Below are 20,886 nucleotides of genomic sequence, written 5' to 3'. Positions count from 1 at the left end.
GAAATAGAAGCCAGTAAATCAGAAAGAAAGAAAATTACTAAAGAACAAGAAAGCTGGCCTATATTATCTATCTGTCTGTCTATCTATCTATCTATCTATCTATCTATCTATCTATCTATCTATCTTTGAGATGTCCCAGTTCTCCAATGGTTTAAGCACCATTTACTATAATAGTAAAGTACATATGTGCTTAGTTTTGATCTCCCTTTCAGGAATTGTCAATGCCAGAAAGCTAAATGCTAAAAACCAAGCAGTTCTTAAACACTCTAGCTTGGACCATGAATAGTAGATTAATAGAAGGTATTGGTAGAAATGAGGTCCACTGTATGATCTCCAATTAGGAAAAAGGCTAATATGGAAGTGACTGGCAGCAGAGGCTCCTCCTGAAGGCTGGGCCAGTTGAACTGACTTTCCACAGAACAGCTGATACTGACAGGCACTCTGCAAGTGCCTAGTCCCACACTCAGCACAAAGCAGGGTGAGCTGGTGATGTTGATGGTGTTCCTTCGTTCAGAATGAACAAGAAATTCTGTAAAGCCATTACTGCAGCAGTGCTATTGCTTCTTAGGAAGAAATGAAGAAGTACAAAATGTAGAATAATTAAGGAAAATCAAGACAAAAGGTAGTCAAGCTTCTTGAATATCTAGTAAAAGAAACACTTTAGGTTTTGCTTCAGTTCTGGGGAAAAAATTCAAGTAAGAATTTATAATTTGAACAAATTAGGTCCTTTTTATATCTCTTTTTCACACACACACACTCTGACACATGTTTAACATCTCCCAGAATATCTATAACCTGGGATCAGCACTGAACATTAGCTGTTAATTCACGGCAGGCAGTGTATCCCCAAAGTGTTCTCTTTGTGGGTAGCCAAGCATACTTGTTCCAGGTGACTCGCAACTCTTCTCAATTGTTGTTTTCCTGGAGATGCTGGACCTCCCTGTGCTTCCTCACTGGTGCAATATGAGTATGCCTCTCTGCCTCACAGTGGCTAGTGTTCCAGCCTTTCACATTTATGTACTTAAAATATTGGGTTTATATTCAGTCCTCAGGCTAGATGATAATCCAGTGTAAGGATCAGAATAGTGTATTACATATAATGAGACTTTTTAAAAAAATATTTTTTCCTCCATATATGGATCATGAGTGACATAGGAATAGTTATTCTAAATGAAAGAACTTTTTTTGCTGCCCTCAAAGTCCATTTTGTCCTGATACCTCTTTTGTATTCTGCAAAAAAATCAGAATTGCCTTGTTAAAGAAGAATCTGTCATTCTTTCTGTTTTGTTCTCTGACCTATTTTGTCCCATTTAGAACTGTTTGCTTTGCCAATAGCAGAAACCAGGAAAACTTGATGGCACTTCTAGTGTGGAAATGAGAAACCAGATTTAGGAAAATGACATCTATCTTTGAAATTGGAAAAAAAAATTAGGGCAGGATTGAGAATCTTTCTAATTTGCTCTATTTGATTTTTTGAACCTTCTTAAAAAAGAGGTCAGAGAGGAAGCAATGTAACAGGATCCTTTATACTGAAGTAAAATGGACAAGCTATCTATTAACTACTATTTAGCCTACATCAGTTTTATTCATGGTGTCAAATGCACTGTTCCTTCAACTGTCTAGCATGGCTGAATACCTTGGAGCACAAGGTGTAGCAAAGTAAACATACAAGAAGTATTTATAAAAACGTCCTTCACCTTTTCCTGACACATAAGGAAGTATGTGAACTAATTTAAGGAGTGTAGGTTTAGTTTAGACATTAGGAAGAAATTTTTTACTTTGAGGGTGGTGAGGCAACTGAAACAGGTTGCCCAGAAAAGTTGTGGATGCTTCATCCCTGGAAGTCTTTAAGGCCAGGTTGGATGGGGCTTTGAGCAGTGTGGGACAGTGGAAGTCTGCCCATGGCAAACAGTTTGAAGCCAGGTGATATTTAAGTCCCCTTCAGGCCCAAACTGTTCTATGATTCTATTGGTCATGAAGTTTCACTTCTTGGCACTTTGGCCAGCCAGTCATGACTGTGGTCTTCCTCCCTTTACCAGCCCCTTTGCCTCTTGCCTGCTCTGAGTGTTGATGGTGTGGTACCGCAGAGCTGGCTTGTCTGAGAACTCAGGCCTTTTCCTTCATAGCTATTTTGGATTTTAAAGGCATCATTTTCCTAAGAAGATGACAGTTGTTGCAGAATTTCTGTACTGCCACAACTCTTCTGCAGATCATATGTGTAAGCATCTGCAGCTGGAGGGAGTCCATTTGTTACCCTTGTGAGGAGTGTGATCATGGATTTGCCTCCACATTTGACAGGCCAGCCCCAACATAGAGACATGCTATGTATGGCCTCTAAAGTAGGAGAAATTTTAACTTTAGTTCTGGTCAGTAGATGTGAGTAGTTCAAACTAGGAGAAAAACATTCCTTAAAAAGTAGTGAATTGAGTTACCAGAACCCTTTATTTCACATTGGAGCTCTCAGGCATAGGAGCTGGTGGCTGCAGCTGAAATATTTGTTACCAAACATCTTCCAAGAGAGGTTTGTGGCCTTTGGGAAAGTTATATTTCTGTGACTTGTAGAAGCAGACAGCAACAGAAGTGTACCTTGTAATAACATTCCTTTTTGCACAAGAGTCTGAACCAGAACATGTTGACATCCCTTGATTTTTTGGAGAGAGCCATTGCAGTGTTCTGTCAGACAGTATCTGAAACTGCACTATTATCTATTCTTCTCCTGTGGCATGTGGGGATATGCACTATGAGCTGCCCATGTTTTCTGTCTTCAGCTGGCTCTGATGCGGCTGTGCGTTTGTTGAATGCCTCTCTTGTAGCTTGAAGGTCAAATTAAAACCTTCGAATTAAAATGTCAAATCCTATCTTCATGGCTACCACAAGCTAAATATTTCTGCCCATGGCAATCTTGGAGGCCTGTAAGCTCTCAAAGCTGTCAGTCATTTTGGAGAGTAGTAGAGATCCTCCTCTACTGAATTCCTCTTTCCTCGTTTTTGAATGGTGGCTTGCCAGCTAGGCGGGTGTTGCAGCTGCTTCTCAAGGTGCCTGGAGCTTGTGCATTGCATCTGCTTTTGCAGTGTCCTCTCCCAGTGTGCTCCAGGCAAAAATTAATGCAGACTATTCTGCTGCCATCACAAGAAGTCAACTTGCCAACCACTGTCAGTGGCATAGTAAAGCCAAGGTGCCTTGAAGAGTGCAGGTTGTGAGTCAGGTGGATGGCACAGGGCTTGTTCCTGCCCAGCGGCTGTGAGTTTCAGAGATACAGCTATTAAGCAGAAAGGTATCACCTCTGGCACATGCAGTCTTTGTGATGTGGTGTGGCAAGGATGTTCTGGTATGTGCTTGCTCTGTGCTAATGCAATCCCTCAGGCAGGTGCTTTTGACTCTTGTCAGAAGCAGGGCAATAGATGTTTCAGTTTGGTTGGACCAACATGGCTGTTCTTGCATTCTGTGCTGCACAGAGGAAGACTCACAAGGAAGGGAAGCTTTCCTTTCTGTTTATTAAGCACTGTTTATTCTGTTCTTTGTTTTGGTAAAGAAGAATATAAAATAAGTGCATGTCTTTATTTTAGAAATGTAATAGTTTGGAATGTCTTCTGGCTTAGGGTGCAGTTCACCAGGTAATCTGTCAACGAAGGCAGAGGAATCAGAGGAAATATTCTACCTTTCGCTCCTTGGCAAAGCAGGCCATACCTGAGTCTGGGACATGGCATACTCTACAGGTCCTGTGGCAAGTACAAGAGCAGCATGACAGCAAACCAACAAAGCAGCTCAGGCACATTTATGCTTTCAGGCTGTTGAGCCATAGTGTCTTGAGGCTGTGGAGAAATAATTTGCTTTTCCATTTGGTGTGTTGGGATAGTTGCTCAGGTCAGAGTCTGCATGTTCCTGTAGGGACTGGAAATGTCTGTCCAGTTGCACAGCTCAAGCTCAAGTGTGCCAAGTTTGAGTAGTGAGAAGTTGATAATCCTGGGAGGAGACTGTCTTTTACTGCTATCCTGCTGGTGCTGCCTGTGGCAGTTTTGAGCTGACAGTTTGTGCCCTCCTGGTGCTAAAGGAAGAGGGATTCCACATGTTTGCAGTCTTTATGCAATTGACTATTACCCACCCATGCTCTCTGAAAAGTGTTCATGCTACAGTAGACATTCACTATTAATCACAGTCACCTAGGATTTAAATGGTTAGGTTTTGTGGCCATGGTAATTTTCACAAATTTTAATTTGCTCCCAGCAGTCAGGACAGTGTTTTTACTAAGTACAACCTATGCTTCTACAAGCAGGCTTTTTGACTGCATGACATGTAAACCTAGGCACTGTTCTCACTGGCCACAACTGGTAAAAAAAGGATGTCCATGTGTACTGTTGTGCACATCAGCTGGCCTTGGAGCAGTGACCTTGCTGTTGAGCTCCCATACTCGCTGCATACCTAATTAATTCCTGTCATTTATTCTGCTTTTAAAGAACAAGGCATAGAGCTTCTGAGGGTTTTCTAGTGTCTCTTTCAGCTCTCCGAAGTTCCAAGATTACTTTAATGTTAATTAGGTACTTCAAAATTAGGTAGTTAAGTACCCTGTCTTTTTCCAACTCATTCCATTGCGGGTGGCTACTGATAACCTTTTTCCTTTGTTCCAATTCAGAAAATGCAATTTTCAGATTCAGGATTGTGAGCAATATTATGTAAATGCTTTAATGAGATATGTTCTTACAGTTCAGCAGCTTGGTTGCAAATTTGTTTGCTTCAATGTGAGGGGGAAAATTAAAAAAAACTTCTCATCTGCAGTGGCAGCTTCAAAATTCAGGGTCTGTTACTTAGTCAAAGAAATACCTCTACACTGAGGTGGTACCTTGCTGAGTAGGTGTATTTTTGAAGGGGAAGAGGATCTAGGCTGCATAGAATGCATCACTGGTATCTAAAGATGTTGATGTGGTTGTAGCATCCTTCATAAATTACAAAAAGGTCAATGAGCCAGAATGTTTTTTACACCATGGCCCCTTTAACTGCTCTGCCAGTAAATGAGTGTAGTTGGGAATCAGGCTAATTTAGGTTGATGGGGGTCAGCATTTCTCTGGGAAGAGAAGAGCTGCAGGCAGAGGTCCTGTGGTTGGCTGTGTCAGCTTCCATGTGCATCTGGGAAAGTAACATTGGAAACTAAATCCTCCCAGAGAACAGGTGGAACTTAATCTTGGCCTTCAGCTCCTCAATTAACCTTGGCACTGTAACACTGGATTCTGGTTGAGTGGGACATCTTTGAGTGATTCTTAAGTAACTTCTTAAATAGGGAATGAAATATGAGTGGTTTGTGGTATTACTGCTTTCAAACATGGCAGGACTTAAAAAAATGTAACAGAGAAGACCCCCAGGTAATAAGATTGCTTCTGAATCTGCTCTGGACAAGATATGAACCGGGACCAATTCTTCTCTGTCTTAGCTACAAAAAATGTTGTGGAGGAGGGAGTTTAAGGAGCTGAAATGTCAGAGGGTGCCCTTAGCTGCACTTCAGATGCAGCTGACTCCACTGGCCGGTGTGTGTATGTGTGTGTGATGCACAATGGGTGCAGCAAAAGCTATTTTGCTTGTGCCAGTAGTAGACACAACACAGGTTGTAGGCTGAACTGATGAATCCTTTTTACACAACTGAAGGCTCCAAGTACATTCATATTTGTGGTCACATACACTTGTGCATTCTTATTTTGGTGTGTAGCTACTCAGCTACAGGTAGATAAATATCTTCCTTAAATATAACTCAGAATAGTTTGCTGCATCATTTAGCAGAACTTCATGGTTTTAATTTTTCCAGTATAGCCATAGTTTAGTCTTAAAAACCAAATACGTCAATTTTTAAAATACTACACAGGCTTCACTGCTTATGATTCACATTTTTTGGAACGTGACTGCTGTTCTAGCAAATTTATCTTGTTTAATTTCACTAAAAGGGGTTGCTAATAATGCAGAAAAGGTCTATAAGATGATAGATCTAGGATGGAAAAATATGGAAAATGAATTTCATATGATTTTGTGTGATTATTGGAAGCAGAGCAAATAAACTCAGTTTTCCATTTCTGCAATATAGTGTTTGTATAGACTTTCATCTGTCTTACACAGCAGTACATGTGGTTGGAGATTTCACATACTAGCATCATCTTGACTGCTATTTCATGATATTTCATCAAAATTCCATTTTCTTCTTTCTGAGGCAGACTGTAAGGAATTCAATAATTGTATTGTCAGCAAGTGGCAGTTTTGATAGAACAAATAGTTTTGAACTGTAAATCAAGCAAAATTCTAAGCACAGAAGCTGAATGATATGTTAAAGTAAGAAGGAATAACTGTCATGGGTCAAGACTATGCTGAGTAAGGTTTTGGGTATACACAAAGTTGACTGTAGTCAGAAGACTAGTAGTCCAAGAATAAGAATAAGAGCAGGTGAACCTCCTGCAAACCATTCACTGAGCACAATGAGAAACACAGTTAATAGTTTCAGAGGCAGATGGGAGTACTTTTTCCAAAAAAAAAAAAACCAAAAAAGCCCAAGCTTGATGTTATAGAAGATGAGCTGAGAAGTGGTGAAGGGTGTGAGGGAGGAGTAGAAGCAAGAAAATATAGAAGACAAGGACTTCAGGTCCAAGGGAGAAGACTAGAAAAGGTGTGCTGATAGGGAATTTCTTAACTTGTGATGAGGAAAGAGGAAAATGTTGCTGTGTAACTAAGAGAAAGTAAGCCAAAGAAGGTAAATCACTGCCTCTTTCAATTTTGTACTGGAAGGGTTGATTATATTCTGAATACAAAGAGAAGTGTGTGAAGGGACTAAGATAGGAGCCCAGAGCTGTGTAGGAGTTGCTGGGATTGAAGATGTCATACTTGGTGGTGATGAGGAAGGTGGGACTCATTTCAGTTTTGCTGGAAGCATGACAAAAACAAGCACAGTGTGATTTCTTGTCTATCTGGGGAAAGTCCCAACCAGGCTTTGAAATGGTTCTTGATGTCATGGAGTGAAAAAAAAAAATCAGTGAGAAAGTGAATGAAGAAAGGAATGAAAGCAAAAGAAGAAGACCCTGAGGGTTGTGGAGAGTATCATCTCTGATGACATGAGAGAGGCCAGATGATATATTGCAAAACAACAACGTAAGAGCTTTTTCTAACTGAAGATGGTATTGGAAATGCATCTTTTACAAGTATTTTGCAAACATTGCTAGACTTTGTCCAGTCACCATGACTGGGCCCGGGAGCTGCTCTGAGCTCAGTGACAGCAGAATGAAAGCTTGGGAAGCTAGCTTTTTTCTTGTCTCTAAAGGCTGCCAACCTGAAATGGAACTCTTGCAGTCAGTGGAACTGTATGGTTTTGAGGCTGGTTTGTTAGTGTGGAATTTGATACCAGAAGCTATCTGTGTTTCAAAATAATATCATGGGACTGGAGGAAGACATCTGTGTTTCTGTTGTGACCGTATCCTGCTGCTTAGCTATTAGCAGCATCCTGGTCACTTGTTTTATTATGGTGCCCCTCACTAAATCTGCATACTTAGGAATTCCATTGCACCTTTTTAAGAAAACCAAACAAAAAAAGAAAAGAAAAATTAAGATATTTAACCTTCAACTTGGCATGCACAAAGGCCAGATCAGTGTCACTAAAGGCAGGGCCAAGAAATGTATTTCTTTTGCCACAGCCACTATAGGATCAAAAATGTAGGAGGCTGAGAAAGCAAAGCTCTGTACAGTGGCATTCAGCCACAAGATTGGATGTGAACATATCCAAGAATACAGTAACAAATGCAATCAACAGCCAGACTTTTCTCTACTTCAATGAATACCATGAATTTTAGTGTGTACAATATGTACAATTAAAATAATGAATGCAGAAATATGAGGCCTCTCCCACCCACCATGTGAAAATCATTGTGCCTGCAGAAGCAGCTGATTAGAACTGTGGATCAGCTGTGTAAAATTAGAAGGGTGGCTTGTTCTGGTATGGTGTTGGGTGCTGTAGGGTTCAACCAGCAGTGAGAGAAATCTCTTTGCCCTAGCTTGTCTTATTGCTTTTTCAGCACCACAAACACCACTGATGGAAATAGGAGCCACCTGTCAGTGCAGAATCAGCACTGTGACAGACTCCACAGATAGCACATTTGCAATATGCATGGAAGGGGAAAATTTTGCCCTTGGCCTGTAAATGACTTTATACATAGGATTGTATGCAGGTCATTGTTTGCAAATTATTACAGGTCATCTCTGACCTGTAGTTAGATGGCTGTAGTAGTTATAGACAAAATTATAAACTTTTTTTACAGAAAGATGTTCCATTGCCTTTTATTCCTCCTTGATTTTTGTGTAAAAAGAGCTGAGCACAGCCATGTTCCCACAGTGGGAAGGTTTTAATTTGAAATATAATTGGAATGAATTATTTAATAATGGCCTTTGGATTTGGAATTTATTTTTCTGTTTTTACGAGAAATAATTAATTCATAGGTGCTATAGACGTTGGATATGGCATTTAGATATTGTCCAGTTCATAGCATCGTTCATTGCTTGAATTTTATGGAACAGACAGAGCTAGAGGCCAAATATAAACTGAACAATAACATTGTGAATGATTCTGTGTGGCACCATGTAATTCCTGCTGTAAAGCTCATGCTGAATTTACTGTGTAGTCACACAGGAGTTTTGTACTAACACTAAAGGCACGTTTACTTCTGGCTTTGCTATAGAGTAGGTTTGTATGTTGCCCATTGCATGTTGTACTCGTCTCTTTCCCTGTTACTTAATGAGTGTCTGTATCATTGCATAGCTCACTAGTTTCTTACCTATAGTCTTTTAATCTTTTTTGGACATTTTTTTACTAGCATACAAAAATGCATATTTCCACAGTGTGAGCAGAAGTTTTGTATTTCAGAGGTCAGGGCTAAAGGGATAATCTCCTTCTGAATGCAATTATTCTACTATAGAATTTTTAATCCTCTGTATACGTGGTGTAAGATAATGTTTGCCACATTATCTTGTGACATTATTTCTAATTATTAAGTAAAGAAGCTGCAGTGCTACTGTGGTGGGGTTTTATATTGTATTATTGTAGAAGGCAACTGAATCTAGTTCCAGCAGTAGCAATTCCTACTTTTGTCAGTCTTGCCGTATTATCCTTTGTAAAGACAGCATTTCTAGTCTCTGGATGGTGAAGGCATTGGTAATTAAATAGGCAATTAAAAGGAAACTAATCACATGGATATTTTGAAAGTAGCCAGCTTCTCTCACACATGAACTCACTGTCTTGGACAGCACTGTTCACTTCTTTGTGCTGAGACAGCCTATATACTTCTGCTAATGCATTGCAGTGTGACAGTGAGGACAGAAGTCATCACATTTATTCCTTCTTACAGCGGATGGTAAACAGAAAAATCATTTCATATTTGCACCTTGATGGTTTTTGTTGGGCTGTGTCTCTAAGAGGAAATGTCTATAGTCAGTGACCATTTGGCTGTTGGATGTTTTTCTTCCAGTTCACTTTGTTTGATTGCATTTAAAAAGATATCTTGGCTTAATAGTTTCCCATTTTTAATGCAGCTGATTTGTTTAATGAAGGTATCAAAGAAGTAGTTTTATAAACTAAGTTATGACTTCTGTGTAGAAGTACATCATTAGGAAATTATTTTCTTTAGGACTGCTAGATGAGACAAGGACAAAGGAGGATGCTTTCTTTGTGTTACAGTAAGTAGCACTGTAGCTGCTGAATAAAAGCTGTTGGAGACAATTTATAGGACAAGAGGGTGTAAGAAAAACTAAGGAAAATGTTGAGGAGGGAAAATGAAGGGGGATGAGTGAAATTTAAGATAAATAAGGAGAAAATGATAACACAGCTCCCTGTGTTTTATCTGATGGTTGGCTTTTTGCTCCCCATTTACTTCTCTCTATCATTTTAGTGCTAATCAGTGCTAAACAACAGTTATTTGAAATTTTTCTGCCACACAAATTATAACTATTCTTATAATTTTATTTTTTAATTCTATAAAGAGCTTTTCTTTAAAAATCAACAACCCAAATGTTTCCTTTTTTATGGCCAAATTTCTCATAGAAAACATGCTCAAAGTACTTTCAATCCTAGGAATTATCAAAAGACTGGAAAGTCAGTTCTGCCTCAGTGGGGCTAACAAAAACATAGTATTAGCACAGGCAATTAATAGCATCTTTTATTAATTTACAGTAATTAACATAACATGAGTAAACACACATACACAGATGCAGATATATATATATGTGTGTGTGTGTGTATTTAAAAGTATATGTAACATTTATGTTAAGTGTTACACAATCTTTTGTGCATGTTTTGTCTAACAAACACAAAACTTTGATTTTGTCTGTTATCTAGAGACACTTCATGTTGTCTTAAACTAATTTACAGGTTTTTTTCATGACTAGATTGCAAATAGGCTAGTTTTGAGGAAGCCAAAAGAAAAATGCACATGGATATGTAAAAAATTTGAATTAGGACGATGCTGTGGGAGTTCATTAATGATTCAGAATGGTTGGTTTCAGTTTCCCCTCCTTCCTTTCACAAGGCAAAATCAAATCAATAGTTTTGTTTCAAGGTCAGAACTGCTGCTTGGTGTCTGTCCTTCTCACAACCCTTTGTCCAGTCATAGGAGTGTTTCGGAAGATTTAATTACTATTTTATTTGAGGTTGTCATCAGTAATTCTTATCATAGCTGGATTTGGACAGAAAGTCATGTTATTACCAGAGAGGGCTCTTCCATGATGCAACTAAAGGGTGCTGCATTTGCAAACAGCATCATGTCAGATGTGAATGAGGCTTTCCCCCTGCCATCCTATTCCCAGTAATACTGTGGTTACATTATGGACAGGAAAGCTGTAAAGCAGTGTTGTATATCAATTACTTGATTTTGCAAGATTTGTAAAATAGAGCTGAGTTTGAGAAAATTTTCTGTCTTTGCGAGGGAAAGGTTGTTTCAAATGATACTTCTTAATGTGTTTCGGCAGTTTGTTTTCCAGAGCTGCAAGTGAAGTGTATATTTAAAAAAATATTAATATATTTTTTGTCTGCCTTTTTTCTAGATTTTTGATACTTCTTTTCCTATATTTAGAATTAAGTTCAGTGTAGACTAAGTAAACATGTTACATGCTCATTAACTAACCTCACTCCCTGAAGTTATATTGTAAATCCTAAAGGGAATACCAAATCCAGTATTTTAACTGCAGCAAAGGAAACAATGCTCCTTTACTGGCAGTGGAAATATTTGTCCCTGTAAAATATTTTTCCTGCTTTGAGAAGTATCATAAACAATCAGAAATAGAGAATAATATTTTAATATCTTTTGTTTAGAATCCTGTTAGAGTATTCTCTCAGCCAAGCGTTTTCTTTCAGAATAAGCTACCAAAATAGAGGTTTGATGCTTTGTTGAGAAGCAAGCAAGGCTGCGTATCCTTCCTTAAATGCTTCAGTTTTCACAAAGACATCATACTGCTTTACAGTGTCTGCTTTTTGAAAATTAAATTCTGTGACTTAAAAGTGATCTTTAAGATCTGTTAACTCGAGTAGGATGAGGTAAGTGCATTTGCAGGAGCTAAAAAGTTTGGCCTAGTATAATTTTTGTGTTGGCTGAAATATAATAGATAACATCCAGGCCATCGTCTCTTCCTTCTCCTGCATTTTAGGAAAATCTGGACAAGATAGAGGTCTAAAGTCATGACAGAGTTCATAGTTATTGTAATAATTCCAGGAGCAAGCTTCTGGAGATTATTCTTCGTTATAGAATATTATTAAATTAATCATGGTTGTTGAACATGATGATGCATCCAAATTTGCTGTTGGTCCTAATCCCTAATCAGTCAAAGAATGTCCACAGTTCACTTTGCTCATTCTACTGACATAATATTTAATGTGGCCTAAATCAACTATTTTTTTATTCTTCTGATTTTATGGTGTTCATAAAATGCTAGTAATAGAAAATCTATTTCTATTGCTGTTTTTTTTTTAATGTTAATGTAATTTCCAAGGAAAAAGCTCTTCAGTGACTCATATGAAATACGTTGGAGGGAGTTTGTATGTACATATATATATAAATGTGCAGTTACACAAATTTTCAAGTGGTATAATTTAAATAGATTATTTAAATTGAGCCTTGCCATTTGGCTGGGATTTGCTTTTATATATTTTTTATTTTTAGATGTTTGTCCCTACATCAAATTCATAAACTATGTCCAGGTCTGCTGTCTGCAGATCTGCTGCCTTTGCATGTGAAGTTAGTCTTTTTTCATGTTGCAAAGAATACTCAGCACTGAATTTGCCAATCTTCTGTGAATGTGATGCCACTTGCTGAGGTACCTTGGAGTAGAACGGAGATGTGGATACTTGTTCTTTAGCTGCATGAGTACCTCCTGCCTTCAGCAAGGGTTGATTGGTTATAGGTTACTTTCAGTACTGGGAGTGAGGGGTGGGGCCAAGTCCTGAACAAGCTGTTTCAGTGTTAAGTAGTAAGGGTTTGCTTCTATGTCATACCCAACAAAAGCAAAAGTCCTGGACAAAACTCGTAAGCACCAAGTAAAAAAATTGCTGCATGCCATATGACCAAGCCTTGACTCTGACTTTTGTGCAGACTATAAGTACACCAAGTTTGTCTTTGCAGGCCAAGAATATACACCAAGAAGAATTAGGCCAATGATTGAAGAATATCTCCTTGCTGCTTATCATAAAGCATGATATTGCAATTTTTAATAAATATTTTAAAGTGATGTGCGTTTCCATAGCTCTAAAACACATGTTAAGTCTGGTAGAATCCAGACCAAAAAAGTACCAAGAACTACAGTCTTTCTCATGTTATAGATGGCTATGTGTGAAAAATGTGAAATGAGAGCAATCTGAAAGTATCACAGTGGATGTTTTCTCTTCTGCAGTGTAGAATGAAAAATAAAGAAATTAATGAAGAAATACAAATTTTAAAAAGAGTAGCATTGGCAATTGCAAACCAAACCCTTAACCTTGATTGCATTAATGGTAATGCATTCCATTCCAGTTCATGGTGAAGTAAAAGGCGTTGGTCTGGTAGATCAAATATGGCTTTCATTGCAAGACTGCGACAATGAAGGTGAGATAATAAAGCTATTCAGACTAACCTGTAAATAACGTTATTAGATATACCTGATGAATTATTTATTCTTAGAACAAATGTCACTATAAAATACTACATATATTTCAGTTATTTTTTCAGGATGTATGTATCCTGTTATGTATATCTGTGTATACATGAATACATACATTTTTGGTTGAAAAAATATACATGCAGTCAAAATTGTGAATAATTAATGATGCGTATTGTGTTCCCATATGAATCTGGGAAATTAATGTCAGGGCTTTGAACAGAACTTGAAAGGGATTTTTTTCTGTTGAAATATTTGAAAAATTTGAATGGTCTAAATAACCATGTGAAAACATAAGTTGCTGTCTTGCTTTGCTCATTACAAATACATTGTGAAGCAACTGTTACGAATCCATTGGCATAAGCAAACCTAACTGTGTATCCAAGGAAATGTCTCAAATCTTGTGCTTCGACTTAGACTTGTGTGTAGTTCGGGTGGGGTTTTTTTTAAAGTTTTTTAGCATTTTTTCAATCAACATCTTATTTCCAGTCCAGGCAAGATTAAAATCACAAAAGTTCTCAAGTACTTTTAATGCATTTTTCAGACAGAATGTCAAAAATTGCTTTGTGTCCCATCAGTAGTAATTGATAATAACATGCCTAAATAATCACCATTGGCCAAACGCCAGACTTCTGGGCCCTACACTAACAAATACTGGTACAATTATACTGAAAATTATAAAAATTCAGTTGCAATAATAGCATGTATCTCACAAACTGACTCACCTCTTCCAATTAACATAATCAGAAATAACTTAGTTCTGTATTATCTCTTAAGTGGTCTCTCTGGACAGTAGTCATAGCATGTGGTTTGCATATACTGTATAATTTGATTTGGTTCTGGGGCAATGCACAGCAGTCTTTGAGGTTACCAGTATGCCATCAAAGCCAGTGGGACTAGGGTATGTTCTCTGGCCTGTAGGGAAAGGCATAAATTGTGTCCACAGGTTTAAAACTCGCTTCTCTCATATTCCTCAAGTAGGATGGCCCCATATGTACTTGAAAAATATTTTTGACACATGCTGGCCTTTGAAACATACTGGAACATTTTCTAAGAGAGTGCTGTTTGTCTTAGGCCAAAATAGTAACTTACTTTAACACAGATTAAATAACTGTGGATTAAAAAAAGAGTATACAGCCCTGCATATTTTATTTACTGGCAAATATGTGCCCTGAACCTCTTTTTAAGTCTTTATCTTAGCACATGGACCTGGAAGCAAGTAGTCTTGCATATACTATTTACCCCAGAGAGTTTTTGGCTTGTAAACTACTGTTTGGATCTTCTTGTGTGTCTGTTCCACATCTTGTGTGTCTGAATTCACATGATTATTCAGGTGTGGAGGGGTCATTCAAGTTTACAGTAGCCTTGCTCCATGTAAGTCTTGAGTTTATTTTCAGGGAGGAGACTGGGGATGTGGGGATGAGTTGAGAACCTATCTCATGAAAGAAAGGCAGGTGTTAGCATTGTTGCTGGTTCTTTGTGCAGTGGCTGTGGTGGAAGTGGAGAGAGTCACCTTGGCCAGCACTGGCAGCATCATGACCAAAGCACTGCCAGTTCCATGGACTCCTGACCTGCAGTTGTTGCAGGCTGGAACCTGTTTAGTTTCTGGAGTCCAAAAGCAGGCTTTGTTTCTCTGACCAAAGAAGAGTCAGGTGTATTGGTATGGCTACTTACTGACTGAAAAGTCAATTAGACTGTGAAGACGGAGGACTCTGCTTTTCTTAAATGGTGCCTTTAGGGGAATTGTCACCAATGAAAGCATCAATCCCTCTTCTTTCAGAAGAAATATTGTTTATTTCAAATGCGTGTCAAGCATATTGTTAACCTTAATACATTTACAAGACCATTCTTTGTGTAGAAAGAGGGAAATTCAGAAGGCTTACCTCAGCAGTGCTGCAGTGATAACTGAGCAATAGCAATACATCTTTTCTGGTTCTGTCTCTACAAAGTTGACATATGACAATAATATATTTGAGAGTGGTTCTACATGACCTGGTTACAGGACAGGAGTTTGTTTCACTTGTACAGAAAGGGAAATGATACTTCTATTCCTGTTTAAATGCCTTGTAAATTTCTTTTCCTAGTGCATCAGTGGTAGCAAGCAAAGAGTAGTCACACAGAAATTCAAAATCGTATAACATTTATGGCATCCTGTGTGCCAGGTGTGGATGAAAACCCATGCACTCCACTTGCAGGAATACAGTTTCAAATAAAAGCAAATCTTACCGGTTTGCTAATAGCTTGCTCTGGCAGCTATGGCAATTACAGACGGTATCTGTGATAGATTCATGTCTTGTTTACTTGATGCTAACTAAATTTATAATTACATTTTTGGCCATAATTTAGGTGGAATTAGCACAATAAATGTATGTAATTTGTTGCATCAAAAGGGTGCTGTAAGAGGTAGCATTCATAAATACAAAAAGCGGAAACTTTTCCTTTTTCCCAAGACCACTTCCCTTTTCCTTTTCTTGAGTGTCCTGTGAAGAGTGCTCCTTTGAACAAAGATCCATCTTGTGTCCATGTAAAACTGACAACACAGTTGTTGGGGATTAGACAACAGTAAAGCAAATCAAAGCTAGACTGGAGTAAGTGCACATTATTTTCACAATGGCTTCAACTAGCTGTGATTTCGAAGATTCAAATTGCTTCATTTAGCTCTGTTTTGTGCAGTATTTTTTCCTTACAAATATTCTTAATCTTCTGCACTGGGGAAGGATTTCAACATACTGTAATATCTAGGGAGAAAGAAAAGTTCATGGAGCCTTGAAATAGGTTCAGGACCTGAAAGCATATTCTTCAAACTGCTTACAAATGTATGCAGAACTTCAGGGTGACTTTTCAGGAGTGTAAAACCAGGCCACGAGGTTCATGAGGAAACATCCTGTGCCTCATCCTTCACCTTCCTCAAAAGCCGTGTGTTACTGCAGAGGAGAATTACTTTAGTTAAGGTTCAGTGGATGGCAACTTGAAGGTTGTCTCTTTCCTGTGACATTGGATTTATGATAAGAGATAACTAGCAGCATTTTTTCACAGTTTTGTATTTTTCCCTGCTGAAAGCCACTGGTGACTGGCCACCGACTGGATGTAACTCCATTCACCAACACTCTTTGGGCTGTCTATCCAGACAGTTTTTAACCCTGAGAACAGTGCAGTCATCCAAGCCATGAGCAGACAGCTTCTCCAGGAAAGTGCTGTGGGAAAAAGGCTTGACTAAAGTACAGGCCAACAACATCCATATTCCTCCCCTCATCCACTGAGTGTGTTAGTTTGTCATAGACATAGATCAGGTTTGTCAGTCAGAACCAACATCTCATAAACAATGCTGTGTGGGCCTGATCACCTATGGGACCTACATCATAAGTTTTCTGTCGAGAGAATTTGTGGGGTGAAATACTTGAGCCAAGATTGTATCAAAATGGGGCAGTAATCTCTGGTCCTGGACCTAGAAGTCTGCAGAAGATGGAGGAAAAAGAGATGAACAGAAATTATGTAGTTTGTCTTCATGGAGCATAACATTAATGGGACTAGCTGGCATTTAGCTCTTGGTTGTTTGTTGTCAGTCCATTATCTTGATCGTTGGCCATGCACAAGATGAGTGTTTTTAAGGAAGATTGTTGATTGCCATGTGGAAGTACTTGATTAGTAGCGACTGTGAAGGAAGGCAGTTGAAATTAATGAAGAAAGCCCCCAGTTGTTTTACTAGAGGCACTCATAATCTTGAGTAGATTATGCGTCTTTTAAGAAATGTTCAGATTTCACAGACACATGGTAAGATGTCATAGCAAGGAAGCTGGAGAATTGCTCAATAACAGCTATGAGGATGGTAATTAATTAAAGGTGTTAATATTGTTGTAAGGGAACAGTAAGCAAAATAATCCCATTATAAATGAACATATGTGATACAGTTCCGTAACTCTTATTGTGCACTAACGGACAACGTTATTTCCCTAATTTTTATATAAAAACTCTCTTGCCAGGTCTTACTAAAAGGTCATGTGTTGAAAATATGGAATGTTTGGAATTGAACTAACTGTATGGTCGAGCTGTCTTCAATATTTGGGTAGAAACAAAATGGTTTCAAAATTGACAGTGATTCTCTTTTTCAAAGGGGCACGACGTAATTATGCTGTGTCCTTTTAAATGCTCTGATCTTCTTTCTTGTGGCTGTAAACTGATGCTTGAATGTCAAAATTGTGGCTGTGTAGTAGCATTTCTGTATTTTACATGCATAACAATGAGTGCATTAAACACAAATTCTAGGGATGTCGTAAGGTAAAGGGCCTTCTTTCCTAGCAGCTTTGACTTTTCAAGTACTTACAGGAACCTTTGAGAAAGCATCCCTTGATTTATTGATTGATCTCTCAGGCATACAGTGTTTCATGCAAATAAAGTGTAAAATAGCCCACAGATATCCATGTTTTACAATGCTTATGCAAATAGTAATTGCTACACTCTTTCCTACGAACTGAGTTTCTACTAATGCACATTTTCTGTGGTTCTGTGGGGAGCTGCTGTTAATGCCAGGTTCTGTTTGAGTTTCTAAAAAGTTGCTTATTCACACTTTCTCTTTTTTACTTTAACTGTCCCTGAATTAGAAGCTCTGGAAAATATATGTAGTGGCTGTCTCTGAGCAATGGTAGTTTGAGCTCCAGCCCTTAATGTCCTTGACCCTTACTAATCAATAGAAAGCAAAACCACTACAACATGATCAGCCGTACTGTAAAAGGACACTTCTGTTGGATATTGCGCTGGAAATCATGAGGGTAATGACCCTCATTAAGAAAGATACAGTATTTTCTCCTTCAAGAGTACAGAGCACAAATGTTTTGTTTTCTTCTGCCTGCTTGGAAAATGAGCATGTCTTCCAATGCATCATGCTGGGAGATAAAATCAAAAGTCCATATCAAACTAAAGAAAAACAGATTAAGACATTAAATGATCCTTGTTAGCAGGGTAGAGAACTGTCAACCCAAAATATTTTTCGTTTCCAAAATGTTGAGTAAAAAGGTCCAGTTTTACCATCTCTTAGTTCTAATATCTTTTACAATGAAAACATCTTTATGAGGTTCTGTACTTAAGTATGTATAATTCTGTTTGACCTCCATTCTCATTTTATGAACTTGTAGATTAATGAAACAAGCAACCAAATAGTTTGAATACCAGCTACAAAATTGACATTGATGACTCCAATTTTATTGTGTTTACTCAGAAATCTAATACAAGGGGAAGCATCCATAAAATTACAAACTATGTATCCTTATCCATGGAGCATAAATTTAGACATTAGAGGGAGTGACAGTGGTAGTGGTAAAAACATCTTTATAAGATACTGGATATTTTGAAGAAACTTTTTAGTTTTGGGTTACTGTTAATAGTCTTAATTTTAATATGATTGTGTGCTGCCTTACTGTTGTAAGTAATTGGAGCATGTAAGAGGGTCAAAACTCTTTACCTTGATGTATAACTTCATGGGTCAGTTTATTTAATATCTTCTGGTCATAGTTTTCCCATTTACTAAGTAAATTTGTTTACAGCGAAGTTGGATCAGAAAATACAGACTAATCTTGAATTCAGATACAGGCTTTTCTATGAATTCCTGGCCTCTAATAAGTTCATTTGTTTGTCTTCTATACATGCTTTTATCCTTAGGTTGAAAAGTAGTATTTATGCTTGTCATTAGAGCTTTTATATGAATTAAAAATATGGTCTTAGTACTTCATGAGGTAAACACAATTTTTAGATTAAAGAAAAAAATTGTAGTGAATATTTATGTTTTTGTGCTCTGAAACAAATGGCAGTATTGAGCCTGGTGCATGTAAAATCTACAAAATCCTGAGAAAATATATGTATTTCTTCAGAGAACTGTGTCTTCTGCTGCTGTGTAGGTATTGCTCTATAAGACAAGATATTCTTCCTTGTGCAATGAAAATTCTGCAGAAGCTATCCAGGAGCCTCTACTTGGTTTCCAATAAAAATTAGGTGACATTTTGTCCTGATTTTGACATAGCATTAGCTAGCACGGTTCTTTGAAGCAAAAGCTGAGATCTAAGAAGCAAATAAAACTAGGAATAAACTGTTTCATTTTCCTCTTGAAAAAAGAAACTGACAAATTTGATAAGAGTACTGTTTTAGGTAATGCAACTGCATCTTACCTTTGCCCTCCTCCCTTCCAGTCATCAGTTTGAACTTTCTCCATATAAATCACAGTTCAATTAAAAAGAATAGAGATATATGCCATGTATGCTCAATTTACTCCACACTGGAAAAAGTAAAATGTACATTGATTTTTGATTCAAAATGCTTTGGATCAAAGCCACAAACAATATTCTGAATAAACCTTATGCAATATTAGAGTAAACTTTATGCACTCGATGAAGAGAGAAGATGGAATGAGACTTCACATCATAGAAAGCTGCAGTTTTTCAGTACTTCTTTTGCTTATACTTTCCCTCGAATTATTTGGTTTAGATACATGGTCTCAAATTTATGCAACTCATATGTTGAGACATAATTGGCAAGTGGGATGTGAGTATATAAAACTTCAGTTTTTTGTTCAGTTAAGTCATCGTTATGGGAAGCTTTTATTTTTTCTGACAGAGTGTAGATCAGGTTGGTAATGACCAAGAAAGTCTGACTTCAGTTCTCCAGTTTATTACAATTCATTGAAATACAGTATTTCAAATCCTGTTGGAGCAAGAAGTATTTTAGGCAACTGAAATTTAGCAACTTGCTATGAAACAAGTTCAGAAGGTGTAACATTTTCCTTCCTGAATGACTTAGACAATGGCTTGTAGAGACCATAACCAGTGAGAAGAAGTGTGATTGAGATTGTTGGGACAGGTAGAAATTGAGTCCATGGATATCTGGCTATCCCAAGAACAGTGATTTTCCCATATATGGTAATTAGATGTTATGATGCATATGTTGCCATGATGCTGTTGACTGCTCAGTTTTCTGTTGTGTGCTGATTGAACATGGTAAAAAATTGGCTTATTTACATTTAAAAAGGATCATGTTTAAAGGCTCTTCTTTCAAAATCAGTACAGTAGGTATAAAGGTAGGGGATTTGCTATTATACTTTTCATTTAATGCTTTCCTCTCTAATGAGTTGAAAAGCTAGGAACAGTTAGTTGGTGGCATTTTATCCAGCTCCCAGTCAAAGTAAACCCTCAGAACAGTACAGATCATCCAGTATCTGAGATACAGATCTGCAAAACTCTTGAGATAGTCAACTGTGGTACTTCCAGAAAGTAGGATTAAAAAAAAGTCCTCACTGGTGGCTCAACTATATCATTATTAATAACATAATTCAAACTATTCTTCCTATTAAGCAGTTAGGCTTAAATGTGATGTGCCAAAAATAGTGTACTCCAGATTCTTTATGATGTTTATTTGAAGGCTAATAATTAATACAGTGCTGATTTCAAAGCATTTTGAATGAAGAGCTGCTATTGGAAATAAAGTTATCACCTGGTTACATTTTAAACTACCTATTATTTTCTTTACTGTCTTGGAAAAATTTGCATTTCAGAGAGACAGATACATAATGTTCTTTTAAAGGATGAATGAAGTTCTGTCATTCCTTGTACAGGGAAGATGAATAGTTTTTTTCTGTCTTCCACTTTCATTTTGACTTTTTTTTTTATTTTTTATTCTTTAGTGTACTTTCCTCTGCAACTTTGAGTGGCAGCTTATATAACAGCAGTGTACTTTTAAAACTAATATTAAAGTCAGAATCAGCACCTCAGCAGC

General features: G+C 37.6%; 1 protein-coding gene across 3 annotated transcripts in view; it reads left to right on the top strand.

Annotated features, from left to right (window-relative positions):
• NTRK2 (neurotrophic receptor tyrosine kinase 2) overlaps positions 1-20,886 on the top strand; it is a 198,183-nt gene that overhangs the window by 63,913 nt on the left and 113,384 nt on the right. For 2 of the 3 annotated variants that reach the window (XM_088053983.1, XM_014252329.2), the window contains exon 12: positions 13,008-13,079. The exons of the other annotated variant lie outside the window; for it this stretch is intronic. In XM_088053983.1, the coding sequence (XP_087910109.1) occupies positions 13,008-13,079 (72 nt within the window). The remainder of the gene's footprint in view (positions 1-13,007; positions 13,080-20,886) is intronic. 3 annotated transcript variants of the gene reach the window in all.

The sequence above is a fragment of the Pseudopodoces humilis genome, chromosome 4 (assembly GCF_049639895.1).
Source record: "Pseudopodoces humilis isolate 2021_Gansu_Grassland_sample_001 chromosome 4, ASM4963989v1, whole genome shotgun sequence".
NCBI lineage: Eukaryota > Metazoa > Chordata > Aves > Passeriformes > Paridae > Pseudopodoces > Pseudopodoces humilis.
The sequence above is the reverse complement of the archived record's forward strand: the minus strand, read 5'-3'. Positions and strand labels throughout refer to the sequence as shown.